The sequence below is a fragment of the Peromyscus maniculatus genome, chromosome 21, assembly GCF_049852395.1.
Source record: "Peromyscus maniculatus bairdii isolate BWxNUB_F1_BW_parent chromosome 21, HU_Pman_BW_mat_3.1, whole genome shotgun sequence".
NCBI lineage: Eukaryota > Metazoa > Chordata > Mammalia > Rodentia > Cricetidae > Peromyscus > Peromyscus maniculatus.
This window is the reverse complement of record NC_134872.1, coordinates 45,117,990-45,138,234: the sequence shown is the minus strand read 5'-3', so window position 1 is coordinate 45,138,234 and position 20,245 is coordinate 45,117,990. Positions and strand designations below refer to the sequence as shown.

Below are 20,245 nucleotides of genomic sequence, written 5' to 3'. Positions count from 1 at the left end.
CCAGTCAACTGAGAAGGACCAATCATCACACACACAGGTGCCTACAGCAGAGGACTTCAGGAAATAACTTTTAATAAACAAACAAACAAACAAACAGTGTCCCAACAGAAGACACAAAGGTAAATCCCCAGATACTCAGAGGAGTGACTTCCCTGAGGCCCTGGCATAGAAATACTCTTCAAGTAATCCTGATCCCTTCCAAATATTTGCTCCAGCGCTCCCTAGTGGCAGGGAGGACCCACACCCTCAATTGTTGGTCTGAGGAATTCTGAACCACCAGAGGTCTGCTGGCATCCGGTTTCTCACCCTCTCAGAGTTCTCACCTTCTACTGTCCCTCAGCACCCAGGACCGGAGGGCTAGTCCTCCATCTTACTCCCCTTGTCTCTCATCTGTGAACTCTGTGGTTAATGGTTCCGGAGTGTCATCCCGTTGAGACTGAATTGCCTGACACCAAACTAATCTCCTCTAGCCCACAGCAAGAGACAGTCATCCCTGACGGCAGGATTGTTGGTAGCCCAGAATCCTCCATGATTCTCTGCACTTCCCCAGGGTACAAGACCAGGTCTGGAGTTCCAGGAGGGCACATGGGTGCCTGTGTGCCCCATGCTACCCAAGAGGAGGCTTTCTGCTCCCTGCTCCCCTGCACATTTCTAGCATGGACTCTCCAGCATGCTTGAGTGCTGCCCGAGATCTGGGGGAGGTCCAGCTGCCTGTGTGTGAGGAGAGAAATAAGATGTCACATTAACAGAACATTTGCCCTTCGTTGGCCCACAGTGTATGAATCAGTTCTTCAGTGGAGGTTTTTCCAGTGGAAGGTAATTGTTATTCACAATAACTCCATTTTCAAGGCATGAGCCATCTTCCTAATATATAATAATAGGAAGAGAAGCGACGACCCTGTGCTCTGTAAATACCAGGGCCCAGGCAAAGCACGGGGGAGCTTTTCTTTTGTGTCAAACTTCTTACAAACTGAACCCTTTGGACACAGAGTCCCCATTAAGTAACAAAAGAGGAAATGAAGAGGGAGATGAACTGCAACTAGAAATCAAGGCGTTAATAACGTTAGCTAAACCAAAAAAGCACGCCTTCACTCAGCTGGGTCCTTCTGGCGCAGAATGGAAGAGCAATCTACAATCAACAGGAGAAGTGGGCTGGGGAAATCACGGCACCATCTGGAAACGCTCCCGTGACAAATAGGAGCTCCCGTGTGCCCATTAGACCTCAAGTTTAACCTTTATTACTTTTCCATTTGATTGTTATATTTACACCTTGTCTGCTGAACTACAATTATTAACTCTGAAGCACAGATTAGATTAGAGTCTTATCAGCACCCCCTGCTTCTTAAAACGATGCTGGACACACACACACACACACACACACACACACACACACACACACACACACACACGGCACACCGATGCTCGGGGGAACTATTGTTTGAGAATGCCTACTTGAAATCGACTTTGAGGACTCTCAGCAGCCAAGGAAACTGCTGAAGATTTGCCATAGCCTCCCAGAAGTGCAGAGTGGGAGTGGGCGTGGCTGACCCTCTGACCCCCTGACTCTCAGCAGGCCGGAGAGGACAGTAGAAGAGACTCACAGGAGAGGAGCATTAGCATGTGAAAAATGCAGGGGGAGGGAGGCTGGGTCTCCCTCACAGTAAAATGGCCTGGAGAGTAAAGTACTTGCTGTACAACATGAGGACTGAGTTCGGGTCCCTAGCACTTACCTGAGAAAGCCTGGCACGCAGCTTACCTCTGTACCCCAGCATAGAGGAGGCAGAGCTAGGAGACCCGTGGGGCTCACCAGGCTGCCAGCCTAGCCACATTTGTGAGCTCCAAGTTCAGTAAGAGACCCTGTCTCAAAAAGATAAGGTGGTGGGTGATTAAGAAAGACACTTAGCATAGACTTCTGGCCTCTATGTGCCCACTGTGTGTGAGGATTCCTGAAAAGAAACTGTCTACACAGGGAAATTGACTGATTAAAACTTCAGTGACATGGAGAGGTTGGAATGCTGTAGGTGAGAGCGATCTTTAGCCTAACAAGAGCCATTCCTTACACACCTCTGAGTCAGACCTGCCATCCTAATAAACAGATAAAAACTGCTGGAATGTATTAACTTAAAACTAACTGCCCCAGTGGGAGGGCTAAGACCGTGGTCACATAGCATCCGATGACTACCAGCCCTCTACCCAACTATAACCCTCCTCTCTGGTGTTTCCACCACGGTGTTTTTTTAATGCCTTGATTTATGGCTTTCTTTGTCTTGTTACCCATAAAAACAAGTCCACAGAACTGCTTCCATGTGGGAACATAAACCCGGGGTAACTTAAATCTGTGTTCCCAAGCCATGATCACTCAAGTTCGGCTCCAGAATAAACCATCTCTGGCCCTAGGGCAGAGCAGTCCCTGTCTGAGTTCCCTAGTGAGTTGTGTGTGGTAGCCAGGTGTGGGGTTCCTCGACTGCTTCACCCTGAGTGACTCATACCTTTGGATAGCACATCCCTAGGGCGACAAGGATTCTCTCAAGAATGTTCCCAGAAGTCTCATCCCTTCAGTTACCTAAATCTTCTCATTCCCTCTGACGATGAGGAAGCTAGCCACCATGTTGGAGCCCCTAACATCCATCTGCAGGGACCTCTTCCATTACATGGGTTTGCTGGAAGGATGACCCTCAGCCTCCATTGTCTGTGGTTACTGCTTCCTGGGCACGGCCCCAGCTCCGAGCTCAGCATACCCCACAAGGATCCTGTCCTGCCTGGTGGTGGTCAATATTCATACACACAGCACATGGAGCTTCAGTCCGTGCTCCCCATGAATGGCTGCTGAACTGATCAGGCCTGAATTTCACCAGATGCCTCTGCACTGGTCCCCGTAAGGCAACAGGCCCTCACTGAGAAGATGACCTATGAGGAGCCTTCATTCGGGAGCCAGGGGTGGAGTCCTTAGCCTTGTAGGAACATGCAGTTCTCTTCCCTGGAACTCCCTGTCTGTAGTCCCAGGCCAAACAGATGCAGAAACAGCAGCGACAGAACTGTCACCACTTTTCTACCAAGCACAGGGTGCTGGTCCTCCTGACCTGGCTCCCCCTCCCTGCATCTAGGGCAATGCTGTGCAGATGAGGGCCAAAGTAAGATAGCTAAGCCTCTCTGGAACCCTGTGAGACTCAGGGAGGGCCGACAAGGACGGGGAGAGAAGAGGCTGCTGAATTAAGATGGACAGCAGAAAACTGGGTCAGTAAAGTGGGAGGATTCAGCCCAACGTGCTCTCTGTTTTATATGTTTGGAAACTTCTAGAGTGAACGTTTTCTAAAATTCTGTGTATCTTCAAATCCAGGTCACTCCCAACTTACACATGAAGTGATTTGACTACACACTGCATATAGATAGGCCTCTTCCTAGACAAACTCAAACAGTGTGGCTATTGTTATCCAAGATAGAATATGTGCTGTGTCCATATATTGTGTAGTTGTTTTGTTGGTTAGTTGGTTGTTTTTTTTTGTGGGGTTTTGGTCTCCCCTTTGATTTCATGGCAGAAGGGAAGAGAGATGAACTAATATTTCATGAAGTCTTGGTGTGGTAGCTCATCTTTGTTGTCAATGTGGTTGGACTTGGAGGCCCTTAGGAGACACACCTCTGAGTGTGTCTGCTGAGAGCGTTTCCAGAAAGGTCTAAGTGAGGTCAGAGGACCCCCTCCTACTGTGTGTGGCACCATCCCACAGGCTGGAGTCCTGGACCGAACTAAAGATAAAATGCAAGCCAGCCAAGCACCACATTCTGCTCTCTGCTTCGTGATAGTGACACAACATGGCCAGTCACCCTGCCCTCCTGCCGCCATGCCTCCCACACCATGTATGATGGCCTTGGTCCCCTCAAGAGCTGCTCATTCCTTCCGTGGGTCATGTCTTACACTGTTTCTTCAGTACAAGGTTGGGCTCACGTAGATGTCTCATAAAGATCTGTTAGGAAATGTAGCAGGAACTCTGAGCACCAGCGCAGCCATCTCATGGACTAGTATTAACCCACCAAATATAAGAGTTTCTAATGGCATAGAGAAGAACTTACATACTAAACGAAAAAATATTGGGATAAAATCTTATGTATTATTTATATTATTATGTATGTGTATATGTACTTATGCATACATTATGACCTCACCCTGTAAAAATGAGCTGGAGAAAAGACTAGACAGATCTCCATATCAGGATATATTTATTTCTGGTTGGGAGGTTATTATGATTCTGGTTTAATAGTCTTCGGTGACAGGAGGCAGCAAGCATTTTCTGTAAAGGGTCAAATAGAAAACCTTTTAGCTCCACAAGCCACACAGCCTCTCACATCTCTCCACTCAGCTGTGGTAACTAAAAGCCACCATAGATGAAGTGGTGATGGATGGGTGAACGCGTTCCAGTAAAACTTTATCTGATTTGTCTCATGACTGGCTGTCAGTGGCTGACCTCTGCTATACTATCGTATGTCAAAAAGTCAATGTTCTTTAAGATATTTTTTTTTAACTATAATGTTAGCACATGGCTGATGGGTCATGGTAGAGAAATCACCACCACACTTCATTCTGGTACCTTTGCACCATAAAGCATCAGAAATTAAATTTATTCATTAGCAATTTAAAAACAGATTTTTTTTTATTATTATTTTGTGTGTATGGGTGTTTGGCCTGCGTGTAGTATTGCAGCACATGTGTGCAGTACATGCAGTGCCCCTAGAAGCCAGAAGAGGGTGCTGGACCCCCAGAACTGGAGTTCCAGCTGGTTGTGAACCTTCATGTAGGTGCTGGGAACTGAACCCAGGTCCTCTGGAAGTGCAGGCAGTGCCCTTAGCCACCCAGCTATGATCTGACTGGAAACTTTATGTGAGGCAGACAATGTTTCACAGTAGATGTAATCACAGACTTCAGGCTTTATCTATAGCCTACCATACTAAGCTTATTTCAGTTTTCCTTTGTCCTCATCACATTCCTGCAACCTCTCGAACATCTCTTATTTTTTTCAAATATAATAAAGGATGTCTAGCAAAAAAATAAAAATTGCCTTTATTCCTTTTTTCCTCCAGATTTTCTGAAGCAAAGGCTCTGGGAGAAAGTATAAATGAAACAAGAAGTAAGATTGGTAAGCAGATGTTATTCTGGAAGTTTCTTTCACCATTTTCCAGTGGACTTTGGGTGGTGGTGTGCCTTCTTCCTATAGCCACAAAGTTTAGCTTGCATCCCTGCCCAGGGAGCCGTGACACACACCCTCACTAAGGAAGGCACTTTCGTGGGTGTCCTTCCTGAGCTGCGTGCTGGGCTCACTGGGTGCTGGGCTCGCTGGGTGCTGGGCTCACTGGGTGCTGGGCTCACTGGGTGCTGGGCTCACTGGGTGCTGGGCTCACTGGGTTGGCGTACCCCAGTGAGAAAGTTTCCCCTGTGTTTCAGCAGGAGCTCAACCTGTCATAGTCCTGTAGTTATAGCAACATCACTTCGCATCTCCCAGGGTTGTGAAGTGCTGTTACAGCTCCTAAAGTCGGTGCTGGGCATCTTTTGGCACAAGTGCACTTTCAGCCCCATCCATAAAGCCAAAGATGGGAGGCTGGAAAGAGCCAGTGTGCCTCCCCCAGCCACGGAGCTCCCCCTTTAGGTGAGCTTGCCTGGAAAGGAGATGATAAGACAACAGACAAACTTGGAAACACATGTGCCTCAAACCTTTATCAAAGCAAGTGGAAATGTCTCTTATCTGAAGCTACAAACACAACCAGGACCCATCTCCCTGCCAGAGTGGCTCCACAGGGGACCTTTCTGCCCCTGTGCTCCAGAGAGCAGCTGTTGCCTGTTTGCTACTGGTCCCCGCGCTCCTTGTTGCTGCCACCTCCCTCTCAGAAACCACTCTGAGTGTCCCCTCGGGCTTCTTCTACAGAGTGTAGAAAACCAGGATCGCCTCAGTCCGTCTAAGTCGAGGGAACAGTTCCCCTCTGTGACTGTACAAGAAGGGGCTGCAGCAGCTGGACCCCAAGCCACACCTGCACGGAGAGGACGTCCCTGTCCTCATCCGGAGCCCAGGAGCGTGAATGGTGTGATGGCTGGTTTTCATTTTCAGGTTGACACAATCTAATAGCACCTAGGACAGGAGTCTCAAAGAGGAATTTTCTAAAAGAAGTTGGTCTGGGGTGAGTGGGGGTGGGTTGTCTTGATCACATTAATGGGTATGGGAAGACCTAGTCCACTGTGGGTGGCACCATTCTCTAGGTTCAGGTCCTGGGCTATGTAAAAATGGAGAAAGTGAGCTGAGAAGTGAGCATTTGCATATCTCTCTCTGCTCTTGACTGTGGATGCGATGTGACTTGGTAGTTTACGTTCTTGCCACAGTGACCCCCTTCTGTGATGAACTGTGACCTGGAATTGTGAGCCGAAATAAGCACTTTCTCCCCTAAGTTGCTTTTTGTCAGGACATTTTTATCACAGCGACAGAAATGAAACTATGATAGATAGGAAAACAAACTTTGCTGGAATTTAGCAGCACCATTGATGGTGGGGGCAAGCAATGGTGTGGACCTGGTGGCCCCTGTGTAGTGGAACAGCCTTTGGAAAGTGTCTCTGATGCTTCTCCTGCTTTGACCACCGAAGCAGTGACCATACTCACCATTAGATCACGTTACTGAATGTATGTGTGCAACAATACATCAATATTTCTATATCAAAAAATGGTTTCAGAGCTTTGGTAAGAATTTTATTATAATTATCGACCATATATACATACTAGGCCACCAATAATATGCACATACCAGATTCCTTTCTACAATATGGTATACAAATGTGTCTTTAGAATAGAGAACAATATAACAGTGGCCCTGCCCATCCCGCTTATCACATATCAGATCCAGTTCACCCCCTTCTCAAAGGGGTTAAGGGGTGAAGACTATACCTGACCTATACAGACTGAGTATGTATTTGTGATTAATACAAAGAGGATCCAGACATGCTATCAGAAACCCCTGGCAGGTAAGCATCAGGGTTTTATTTCCCCAGAAAACATTGAGTGGAACTGATATCAATGCCTAGATTTAAGCTTCCAGTAATGCCAAGAAAGCAGCTCGTTCAGCGGTAAAAACAAAGCCAATGTCCCACTCCACAGCCAACTCTAACTTTCAAACTGTCCTCTTGACCCTAGAGGACCAAGGTGAGGGTCCATGAAGAGCCGGTCTGACTGTTGAACACTTGTACTGTCTAGCCACAGGGAAAAGCCCGCAGTACAGCATCATTCAGATGGCAGGTTGAATTGAAAGAGCTGAAGGATGATCTGAGCACATACTCAAAGTTTCTAAGAGGTAGGAACAGAGCACAGATGGACCATGCCATGGCTGGGGTGGTGACTCAGCTCTGCCCCCAGCACAGCCACATCCCAGCTCTGGGCAGGATCAGATGCCAGGGAGTATGCTTGTAATTGGCCCACAGAGGAAACTACAGATCAACAACCCCGTATGTTTAAAGTTCAAGTAGGCACTGTCTCCTTGTGCAATTTGTTTTTCTCTGACTTTGTGACCTACAGCTATGTCTTGAGTTTCATCCTTAGAGATTCCTGAACACTTTCTATTTCACTAGTAGCCGGATAGTATCTAATTTTTATATGATAAAACTTTCCTATTTCCTTTCTTTAAGAAGCCGACTAACTAACTAGGTAGATAACTATTGCCAGTACTAGAGGGACAGCTCAGTGGTTAAGAGCACTTGCTGTGAATGCAAGAAGACTTGAATTCAAATCCCCAGCACTCACATAAAAGCCAGGTATGGCCATGGGGCAAAAAGATCCTGGGAACCTGCTGGCCACCCAGCCTAGCCAAAGAGGTAAACCTCAAAATGGGTGTCCTTCAGGTTTAGCAAGAGTCTCCGTCTCAAAAAATAAGGTGGCATACAACACACTTCCCCATATTACACACACACTCACACATATACATCACACGCACGCACACACACACACACACACACACACACACACACACACACGTGCACGCACGCTCTTCCAACACACTTCTTTCTGTCTTTACCAATAATTTGCTTATATCAATTTTGATCTTGAAACAAGTTGAAATCAAAATTGGGAGAAGTAACCAATTTAGAATCTCCCTGAAATTTTTTTTTTTTTGGTTTTTCGAGACAGGGTTTCTCTGTGTAGCTTTGTGCCTTTCCTGGAACTCACTTGGTAGCCCAGGCTGGCCTCGAACTCACAGAGATCCGCCTGGCTCTGCCTCCCGAGTGCTGGGATTAAAGGCGTGCGCCACCACCGCCCGGCTCTCCCTGAAAATTAATAGGTCTTTGTTTCTGTGGGGGAGCAATGGTATCTGTGTACCTGTCCCACACATCAGAGTAATCAGCAACTTCTGGTCACATGGATTATGTTTTAAACACTTTTGTATCCACTATATTACCATCCAGTCTGTCTCTAAAAATGCCATTGAGTTCAAAATCTTGGGACAGTAGACTGACTGCCTTAGGGCACCAGTCTGTACTTCTTGGAGTCCTGGCATCTGTCTTTCTGCACCAGTGAGCCACCACTGACTACATCATCTTTGGCAACAAAGGACAGTGAATGGCTACACCCTGCAGGTCCCTCCTACACCAGGCCAGGAACCAGCTGCCTTGGTAGGTAGGTAAACCAGTTTGACTGTAAATCCAGGCACCTGTTCCCCGACCCCCAGGTTCCGTTAAGCCAGGAAACTCAGTGGCAGATGGCATCGCAGGAGCTGGTCACTCACAAGCTTGCGATGCATTCAGACAACTGGATGGAGGGCTTGGGTTGTGGCTCAGGAGCACAGTGCCTTCCTGGTGTGTGATGGGCTCGGGATTCTGTTCTCAGTACTAAAAATAAAGTTAGCAGAGAATGTGGCAGAAGATGCTACGAGCCAGAGAAAAACAGAAAATGTAAACACCCCAGAAGCTAGGAACATGTCTGGACAGTTTCTTTCCTTGACTCCAAACTCCTTGTAACTGTTTGCTGCGCGCACTTGGGATGTGGAAAATCATTGCTCAGAGTTCCGTCTCCCTCTGCTGATCACGGGGGAGACTCTGCCAGCCTCCAGCTTTGCGTGTGTCCCGTCTGTGAGCAGCTGTTGAGATTCACTCTTGGACCTGCCTCCTGCATGCTGGCTTCTACCCCTGTATCCCGAAGAAAAGAAATAACAATAGCCACCTTGTTTTAGTAGATTACAATGGCATGAGCAGAGCATACCCTTTAAAACATGTTTTCCGAGTGTTTATTTTATGTGTGAGTATGCTGTGGCTCACCTGTGGAGGCCAGAGGCCAGTTTGTGCAATCCAGGTCTCTCCTTCCACCATGTGGGTCCCGGGACTGAACTCGGGCCGTCTGACTTGGCAGCAAGCTCCTTTAACCATAAGCCATCTCGCTGGCCCAGCATCACTTTCTTAATCTCTCGGTTCTCGGAAAAGTGCCTCTCCACCGTCCCTTTGTTTTGCCAATAACAATCAGTCTTTGTGTAGACAGTTATGGTCTGTTATTTTACACAGCCACATCTACTGATCATTTCTTTTATGGTTTCCTCCATGTTTTTGCATCTAGGAAGGGTCATTTTGACTAATATCAGGGGGACTTCATTGCTAAGTGTCTGTTTAATACTTGTCTAAATATTCTTATAGTTTTTTTTTTTTAGTGTTAACATTTTCTCGCATTGAATTCATTTAGGATTTACTGTGGAATATGGCATAAGCTGCGATTCAAAATAGGATATCTTTGAAATAACCAGTTTTCCTGATACCTCTTCCATTTTAATGAAATGTCTTAAAATAAAATGCCTCTTTTCCTCCTAAGAAAACACTTTCAAGTCTTTCAGGAGGAGGCTAATGTGTCTTAATCTCATCCTAACAGAGCCGCGACCTGATCATTTCTATTCTTATATTTCGGAAATAGCTTTACCGGCGGATACCATCATCTAGATATCAGAAAAAAGCCCACAGTAAAGTGTCAACTGCATGTCACCCAGGCAGCTGGGGATGCCAGGGGACAGCGGCTTTCCTGAGTGGGTGGTCCCTCGGAGCTAGGCACTCTCCTAAGGGAGATCAGCTGTCTTTAATCTTAGCTTCCTGACTTGCCCTGCAAGAGTTGGTGAGACCCCATTTCTATGGAGGGCAGGGGTATTCCCCTGTCTTCCCTTGGCTGGAGGGGATGGTAGCAGACAGAAGAGGGTAAGGGCGTTAGCGTCGCTAAACAGGGAACCCCGTGTAGCGGGACTTCCTGAGTTCCTTCTTGACCACCCTAAAAACTAACTAACCTTTTGCTGAAGCTTCCAAAAGAGAAAACAGGGCTGAGATGTCTCTGCTCACATGGCCGCCAATCCACTCATGGTGGAAACAGCCTCAGTTTCCTACCAATTTCACTTAGTCACGTGACCTTCCAGACCAGACCCATCCTCTAATCCAGTGTTTACTCCACAGCTTATTGAAACCTGCTCAACGTATGCAAGTCACCCGGCACTCCCTCCTAGTAGTAGTCTGCCGCTGGACCTCATTCCAGAAGCAGAGATGCATGCAGACACATGCAGCCTGCACTGCTAATCAGGCCTTCATGGAGGAAGGGCAGCCCAGTCAGTTTGTGTGGGGAAGACAGCACAGCCCCAGGCAGCTGCCTGAGTGCCTCTTACAGGGTGGCCGGAGGCAAGAGAACTCAGGAGGACTTGAAGACATTCTAAAACCTGGAGCTGTCTGAAAGTCTGTGGTGTAAACAAAGGAGACCGCCAGAGTCAGAGAGACCCGGTCCCAGCTACAGTCACGACGGACGGCTGACTTCAGTGGTGCCGCCAGGATTCCCTGGGTATGGATGAGGAAGCTGCAGCTGAGGGAAGTTAGTTAGCCTGCCCAGCAGCCTGCACCTAAGAAGGAGCAGAGCCAGAAACTTGAGCCCCATTTCTGCTGGGCTCCAGGATCAGTGTTTAGTCAGAAGGCAGGAAAACTCACAACAGAGGAGAAAACAGGAAGTCACCACTGTCGCACTGCCCATGGCGGGGAGGGGAGCAGGGGCATCTATCTTCTCCAAGTTCAAGTTGATAGGGAAAGAAAAGGAGCCTTCCGATAGAAGGCAGAGCCTGACGGAAGGGGGGAGACTGAGTCTGCACTGGGGAAGGGCCTCCCTGCTCGAGGCTCTCTCCTCTGATCTGGGGTTCAGAAGGTTACAGATGCTCCGGAGGTTAGCATTTGTCTTCCAGTTGTAAAATGATTCGTGGATGTGTTATTCATACATAACTTCAGAACTTTTCATTTCCAGTGAAGGGTTTGCCACAGGATCCCCAGTGGATCCCTAAAATTATGCATAGTATTGGACCATGCGTGCGTGCATGTGTGGGTGTTTACCAAGCTTTTTTCTATGTCTATCTATCTCTCTATACTAATGTATAAATTAAGTACATTTCAAGATTAATAAGAACTAGTAATACAATAAAGTCATTTAACAGTATACTTTAATAAAAACTATGGGGATGAGGTTTCTTTTTTCATTCACAAAATATTTATTATGTTATAGGGATCCTTTATTTTGGCTTTTACTAGTTTTATATTTTTGCCAGTTTCTTACTGGTATTCAGAGTATTGTGAGCATGTCCCCCATCACTTTCTCTCGTCTCCCTCTGGTTCCTGATGGCCCCTACTGCTGTCATGTCCTGTGTGGTCTTGTGCAGGTGTCCACAGCTGCTGTGCCACATCTGGAGGACAGTACTTTATAGTGCTCCTCCCATCCTCCGGGTCTTGCAGCGCCAGGTCATGCTAACCCTCTCTGTGAGGTGCCCTGGGCCTCAGAGTGGATGATATAGATGTCCCCTTTAGGGCTGGAACTCAGCAGCCCCTTATCTCAGCATTTCCTCAGGTTCTAAGCCTCTGCTCTGCCCAGCATCCACTGCCAGATGAGGCTTTCCTGAGTAAGGCTAGGACTGCACTAGTGCGTGTCCTCCTTCCTTTAGTGATACAGGAAGCCTCATCATCCTTGCATCTGGGACCCATCGTGAAGTAAAATGAGAGGGCAGCACTTAAACACACAAACTGCAATCCAGTGATAGCCTGTCTCCTATGAGGACTGTTAACTCACGACTGACGGAGGGCAGTATACACACGAGGGGCACTTTACCAAGGAGGACTACATCTGGATTGGCCAGGGCACTCTACGGTGAGGTATCTACGGTGAGGTATCGTCAGACTAGTGAGAGCAGCCACAAGTTAAAACTTCCGTGTTGCTTATCCCTAGAGTTTTCTTCTTAATATTTTCATATTATACTTACTTAAAGATAACAGAAGCCTCAGAAAACAAAATAAATGATGGGAGGAGGGGAAGACTGTTGCTTGTGTATCAAAATGTAAGACCCTCTTTACTTCCTCTTAAGTACCAGTCCTGTTGTCTCTCCAGAGGGGTGTAGCCACTAGCAACCATTTCATGTCTCTCTCCATCTTCTTCTATGCATTTATAGCTAGAAGATTGATAATATGATAGACAAATAATATAGCTATATAGATAGATGATAAGTAGAAGATTGGTTGATTGATAATAGAGACAGATAGACAGACAGACAACTTACAAATAAGACCATCCACGTGTTATTCCATCCTCTGCTTTCTCATGGAACCATTCATATATGGCTGTAACATTGATTTTTGGTGGTGAATAAACTGATCGATCACACTGCTTGTTTATATTTGTTTATATTTTTTTCTATAAAAACAATGCATGCACTTGTGCATAGAGATGTTAGTGTTTGTGGGGAGAGATATGAAGACATAGTACAAAAGGGAGGAATGGTATTGTAAGCGAATACCACAGAGTCTGTTTAAGGGGTGTCAGGGATTTATTAAGATATGAAATGGGGAAATATACTCACAAATACAGGATATGGTAAATCCAGTTGCAGAGTCCTTGGAAAGCTGGGGACCAATCACATGCTCCTTTATGCCACCTGATCCGGTCTTCATCACCCAAGAGAGGACAACCCCCCTTTCTCTTCCCTTTTCAGAGGCCATGTCGGCAGACAAGAAGCCCAAGGACACTGGCAGAGCGAATACCCACTACACTTCCCCTTTTTGTCTAAATAAGAAGGTTCTAGGCCTAATACAAAACTATATATAATAAGAACAATTATCAAGTATTGTCCAGGAGAAAGAAAGGGTAATAACAAACAAAAATGGAACTACAACCAAGAAGAACAACATCAAGCAAGGTACACATACTAACTGTCCAGACCATAGGTAAATGGCAAATTACAGATTACTCCAATAGCTGTCTTATCCTGAAGAATCTAAATCTAGTACATGGTATGTTTGTTCTTAGCTAAGATATGAGAGCATTGTAACTGTAACCATCTAGTCTTCAACCCCATCAAAGACCTGAGAAGGAAAATAATATTCTGAGTAAACAGGAAGTGCAAGCATGCAACTTCTGAAAAATTGCAAGAAATGACAGAGAGAGCTGGCTGCCCGGACATCACTCAGTGTTTCTCTGAAACGTTGGGGCATCCACTTTTGGCTACAGGCCTAGAATACCCAACAGACCATTGTCAGAAGCAGGGAATTTTGAAAAAAAAAAACTGTCCTCCACTGTCTTGGCAAGGTTCAGCAGTCACTTTTCTTTATGTCCTGCTCATCCAGAACAGACAGCATGCTTGCTGTCAGCAGCCAAGGCAAGGGCAGTTCTTTGCCCAACAGGCCATTTTTGCCAAGAAGAAGACAAATTTTATATGGAGTGCCTTCGATGCCCAACATTCTCTCAGAAGTAGATCGGTGAGCAATCATGTCTGTTGTCAACAGAATTCTAAGTTATTAAAACATTTAAATGCCATATTCTCTAGGTCTATGAAGTGTTTGAAGATTACTTATCTCTCTGACCTATATATCTGTATATCTAGAAAACCTAATTTGATATGACTATAAGTATGACAGGCATGGGTGACTATTGACCTGTAATTTTTATCAACCTAAATAGCTTAAAGATTAAGGCTTCACATTATAAAAATAAACAGCCATGTGGTGGTAGCACATGCCTTTAATCCCAGCACTTGGAAGGCAGAGCCAGGTGAATCTCTGTGAGTTTGAGGCCAGCCTGGTCTACAAAGCAAGATCCAGGACAGGCACCAAAACTACACAGAGAAACCCTGTCTTGAAAAAGCCTAAATAAATAAATAAATAAATAAATAAATAAATAAATAAATAAATAATCTACAAATAGATGTACAGTATAAGGACAATGACCTCTAATTTGTGACAATATACAAAAATATCTAAATCAGAGGTAGAAATATATAGTAAAATATGACAACAATATCCTTAATTTGTATCAATATACAAAATATCCTAAACAGAGGTAGAATGAATATACAGTATGACAAATATAATTTTACATTTATATCAATATACAAAAATATTTTAAACAAGTAGGAATGTATTTACAATATGATAAATATAGTTTTGTATTTGTATCAATATACAAATTATCTTAAACAGGAATACAAAAATAATTTTACATTTGTATCGATATACAAGAATCCACGCCAATGCAAATGATCTAAAGCTGATAGTTACTAAATTAGTTCACTCGTATATACAGTAATCTACCTTATTTTTCTATTCTATCTATTCCCCTTTTTTTCTTTTCCAAAAGAGATTCCTGAGTCTAAATTTTATTGTTCCACCCCCTGACCCTATTCAACTTATAACCAACCCCTTATAGATAAAATTATTCATAACCCTGAGAAGACAAAAACCTGTTGGGACAGGGGGCATTGTTTTCTTAGAATTGCTTCCTGCTGTTCAGGAGGTATCTCTGTGGGATCCTGTAAAAAACTAAAACAATGGTTAAGTCTCATTAGAACTAGCTGTAGCATTTGTAGCCAGTCTCAGAGTAATGGGTAAAGCTTTTCTGAAGTTCTGGCTAGAGGTGTAAGATGGTGGACCATCTCATCTAGCCACCTTGGAACTGTCCTTAACAGTGTATAGTCCAACGCCAATCTTTGAGTGATGCTTATTGGCTCAGTGGCATCATTAAGAACCAGGTAGAACCAAGCAGTGGTGGCACACACCTTTAATCCCAGCACTCAGGAGGCAGAGCCAGGTGGATCTCTGTGAGTTCAAGGCCAGCCTGGTCTACAAAGTGAGATCCAGGACAGGCTCCGAAGAGAAACCCTGTCTTAAAAAACCAAAAAAAAAAAAAAAAAAAAAAAAAAAGAACCAGGTAGATTTGAGGCTGTGGGGCCCCATCTCCTTTCAGGAGACTTTCAGAGATCGCTGTTAGGAAAATGTATTGTTGACTGCAGAAAACTTAGGCATTATTAATGTCAAATGGAAAGTCTAAATTTCAGGATAGCACTATATCGAAAGAAAGTTTCCGAAGAGTCAAGAATAAGTATGGGGAGAAATAGAATTTTGACAACTGTAGTCCCTAGATTGTTGGTTTTCTTCTGTCCCACACCAGGTGGCTCTTCTTATATGAGACAGAAACTCTTAATGTTTCCTTTTAATGACATGCTTGAATTTAGAGAAGGAGAGAGCCATGCTCCAACTCCAATGCCAGCTTTGATTATAATTGAGTCGGGACTACAATATTTCTACAAGTAAGGAGATATGCATGTTTAGGTAATGAGATTTTGCCGTTATTTAAACATCCAGCTGTCTAAGGTCTTTTGATTTCTTGAAGATGGGTATTTCTGTTATTCTGTAAAGACAGAAACAGAACCCTGCCCCAACCCTTGTTTGCTGAGTTTTTCTTACAACTTGTAGAGTGGTCACATGGGTGGATGAGCTTTTACTTCTCCTCATCAAGAGGTTTCTCCTATTCGAATCGAATCTTTATTAATTTTTATGGTATCCATAGCTTTTCTTTTTCCTGTGGAAACAAAAACAAAACCCTTTCCCCCAATGTAACACATATTCTGGTTTCCTTCTGAGGTCAACACATCTTTAAAGTACACAGGCTGATCTAATTGAGTTGTTTTTTTTTTCTATTGTCCAATGTCTCTCTGCATCTGGTGTTCCATTCTCATTAGCATTAAGAAAATTCAAGGTCAATAAGGCATTATGCAGTCTATCCTTGAGTGTTATAATTCCCCATTTCTGTTTATTCATCATTTCTTTTAAAGTGCAATTAGATCTTTCTACGACCGCTTGTCTGTAGGATTGTGTGGTATACCTGTAGTATGCTTTATATTATAATATGCAAAAAAACTGTTTCATTTTACTGGAGACATATGCTGAAGCATTGTCAGTCTTAATTTGCACAGGTATACCCATTATGGCTGTGACTTCTAATAGATGGGTAATTACAGAACCAGCCTTTTCCGAACTCAAAGCAGTTGCCGATTGAAATCCTAAAAACATATCTATTGTACGGTATACATATTTTAATTTTCCAAATTCTGCAAAATGAAACACATCTATCTGCCAAATTTCATTTCTGTGTGTGCCTTTAGGATTACTTTCTGCTGGTAATGGAGTTTGGTTAAAGATGGAACAAGTAGGACATTTTTTTTTTTTTTTTTACAATTTCCTTCGCTTGTTGCCAAGTGATGGAGAGATCATTTTTCAAATCTTTGCTATTGACATGGTGATTTTTATGAAATTCTAAGGCCTCCAGAAGACTTCATATTAATAATCAATCAATTTTATCATTACCTTGTGCTAGAGGACCTGGCAGACCTGTATGGTATCTGATGTATGTTATATCACACATATAATAATAATCCTGATTATTTCCTATAATTGCATAAATAGCAAAGTTAATTCTATTTGATAAGAAATAAATTCAGCAGTTTCAATATGTAAAACAACCCTTTCTGCATATTGAGAGTCAGTAACTATATTGAGAGTTCTGTAAAGTCCATTAGTACCATAAAAATAATATACAGTTCTGACTTTTGTACAGAATTTTAAGGGCATTGAACTACTTTACTTAAGTTTCCTGATTTATATCCTACTTTTCCGGATTATATGCATCAGTATAGAGCATAGGAACTCCAGAGATTGGTGTTCTCCATACAATGTGAGGAAGGACCCAACTACTTATTTTTATTAATTTAATTCTCTCACTTTGGGGATAAACTGTTGTTAACCTCTCTCAAAAAATTACTGCAAGCTCTTTGCCAATGTACATTATCTTTCCATAAAGAGGAAAATTCTTCATTAGTAAAAGGTACTACAATTTCTGCTGAGTCCATTCTTGTCAACTGACGAAGTTTAATTTTCCTTTTAAAATCAAATCAGAAATTTTTCCACATATATCTTTATTTTCTTACTCTGTTTATGTGGTAGAAATATCCATTTCAATATAATATCTTCCCTCTGCATCAAGATCCCTGTAGGGGGTTGCATAGAGGGTAGTATAACCAGAATGAGGTTAAGCTCTCAATTCACACAATCCCATGTGCATTCTATAATTTCTTTTCCACCAAAGCCAATTCTATCTCAGTTTCAGCTGATAATTCTCTTGAACTATTTAAGTCCTTGTCCCCATCTAGGGTACTGAACAAATTACTCAGTTCATCAGGACTTATCCCAATAAGTGAACCATAAATTGGAAATATCTCCTAGTAATCTTTGAATCATTATGAGTCAGCAATCAATCTCTCCTAATTTGTACCATTTTGGGTCTAATTTTTTTTGTAGACCTATCTTATATCCTAAGTAATTAATAGAATCTTCTCTTTGTATTTTTTTTTCAGAAGCAATTTGTATCCCCAGAAAAACTTTCTTTACTTCTTTGAAGATTTTTTCAAAAGTGTCTACTTTTGAATCAGCTAATAAGATATCATCCATATAATGGTAAATTATAGATTGTGGAAATGATACACAAATTATTTCCAACAGTTTTGCATAAAATATTGGCACAGGGTGGGGCTATTTAACATTCCCTGTGGGAGAACCTTTCATTAACATCTTTTAACAGGCTGAAAATTATTATAAGTAGGTACATGAAGGCAAATTTTTCCCTATTCTTTTCTTGTAGAGGTATAGTGAAGAAACAGTCTTTTAAGTCAATAACTATAATAGGCCATCCCTTAGATAACAGAGAAGGCAGAGGCATTCCAGGCTGTTGAGAGCCTATCAACTTAATCACTTTATTTATAGCTCTCAGATTCTTCAGTATTCTCCATTTTCCAGATTTTTTAAAAAAAAAACAAATACAGGAGAATTCCAAAGGCTGGTAAATTCTTCAATATGTTGAGCATTTAGCAGCTCCTGAACCAGCTGTTCTAAAGCTTATAGTTTCTCTTGTGTTATAGGCCACTTCCCAACCCAGACAGGTTTGTCAGTTAGCCATTTCAAGGGTAAGGCCCCTGGTACCTCTGAGAGTTCAACAGCTGTTATGCCCTGTTTTTGTACAGCCTGAATGGTCACTATTTTTTATAGTGTCTTATAATATTATTCCCAGAAACATGAATTGGTTTTTGGTCTGCTTCTGAGATTGGAGAAATGTTAATCTGGGTATTCCATTGCTGTAACAGATCTCAGCCCCATAGACTCACTGCTATGTTTGGCACATATGACCTCAGCCCTCCTGTCTGTGCTTCTGGCCCTGTACATTCAACCCATCTTGTGCTTTGCTTTATCTGAGATAGAGTTCTAATCTCTAAGAACTGAACATCCACTTCCTGAAGAGGCCAATTTGGATGCCATGATTCTGGTGTAATTATACTCAGATCTGCTCCTGTGTCCAGCAAACCTTCAATTATAATGTTATTGAATCATACCCTTAGCTTTGGTCTTTGATCATTTATGAAAGTCTGCCAAAATTTGTTTTTATGTGTTTTTTTTGAAATTTTTGATTCATCTTCCAAAGATATTCTATCATCCAGAGTTGTATGGTTTTTTACAATAGGTACTAGATCTTCTAATTTTTTTCCAGGGGGGGGAGTTTTCTCTATGGTGACTGGGAATGACCTGACCACATTTGACTTGGGGGCCTACAAGAGGCCCTCAAAGTGTTTCCCAATGGTAAAGTGTTGCCTTGTTTGTCTCTTGTTGATCTGCATTTATTGGTCCAATGTCAGCCTTTGCCTCATATTCTGCATAATCCAGAAGGTTGGGGCCTTCTGTTTGGGTTATTCTTAGAAGAAAAATTGTTTCTAGGAGCACCCTGTGTGCAATTTCTTCTTATATGGCCTGGTTTGCCATAACTAAAACATCTGGCACTTTGACATCTCTTCAGGCCTTTGGAAATCACCTCTCCTATCCAAGCCTCATCACTACAGTTATGAGACTCAATATTGACTGTGTTGGGTCCATATTTCTCTGGGTGTTGATCTGGCCTTTAAAGGTGCAATTATCTTTTTGCATTCTAACTTAGCATTTTCAAAAGCCAAAGATTAAACTAGTACTTGTCTAGCTTCTTAATCGGATATTATTCTACTTACAGCTTTAGTCAGTGTTTGCAAAAAGTCAGTGAAGGGTTCTTTTGAGCCTTATATGACTTTAGTAAATGGCTCAGTTCTTTTGCCTGATTCTTGAATCTTATCCCAATCATTTAAGGCTGCTGTATGGCGTAGGAACAAGGTATGTGCATCAAAGGTAAGCCTACTTACTTATGTCAGCAAAACAGCCCTCACCAAGAATCTGATCTTGAGAAATCTCAAAATCTCAACCCTTACCTTGCTGTTCAAGGGCCTTAGTTTCTTCTCTCAACAAGCTTTTCCACTGTAACTGATGACTGTATTCTAACACTGCTGAGACTAATTGATTCCAGTCATTTGGAGTGATTCTATTCCTGGAAGACCACTTATTCAGCAACTGTCTTACATATGCTGAATGCATACCATAGGAGACCATTGCTTCCTTAATATTTTTTAAGTCTCTCATATGTATAGACTCCCATTTACAATCTGCATATCCTTTGGGATAATTAATATTTTCTGGCTTTTCACAAATAGTAACAGGATACATCATAGCAGGTGAGCTCACCACTTTAGGCAGCTCATCTCTAACTCTGTCATCTGTGCCTTAACGCTCTTTTTATCAGTTTTAACAAGTCCTTCTAAGATTTGAAATCAATTTGTCACTGCCTTCTATAGATTCTGAATCTCCTGAACAGTAAATGATTCCAGCTACTTCATTAGATCAATCAGGTTTTTGTTTTCATCATTCATACGTAATTCTTAAGATTTCATTTTATCCATCAATGCTACTTTGTCATCCTTAGAAATTATCTGTATGGCATGTAAGTTGCCTTCCAAAAGTGATGTTCTATCAGATAACTTCTTATAACCAATTTCCATGGAATGAAGTTTT

The 20,245-nt window shown here is 42.9% G+C and overlaps 1 protein-coding gene across 3 annotated transcripts in view; it reads left to right on the top strand.

Moving 5' to 3' along the window:
• Kif6 (kinesin family member 6) overlaps positions 1-20,245 on the top strand; it is a 323,542-nt gene that overhangs the window by 235,786 nt on the left and 67,511 nt on the right. For all 3 annotated transcript variants that reach the window (XM_042265864.2, XM_076557587.1, XM_076557588.1), the window contains one exon: positions 5,071-5,126. In XM_042265864.2, the coding sequence (XP_042121798.2) occupies positions 5,071-5,126 (56 nt within the window). The remainder of the gene's footprint in view (positions 1-5,070; positions 5,127-20,245) is intronic.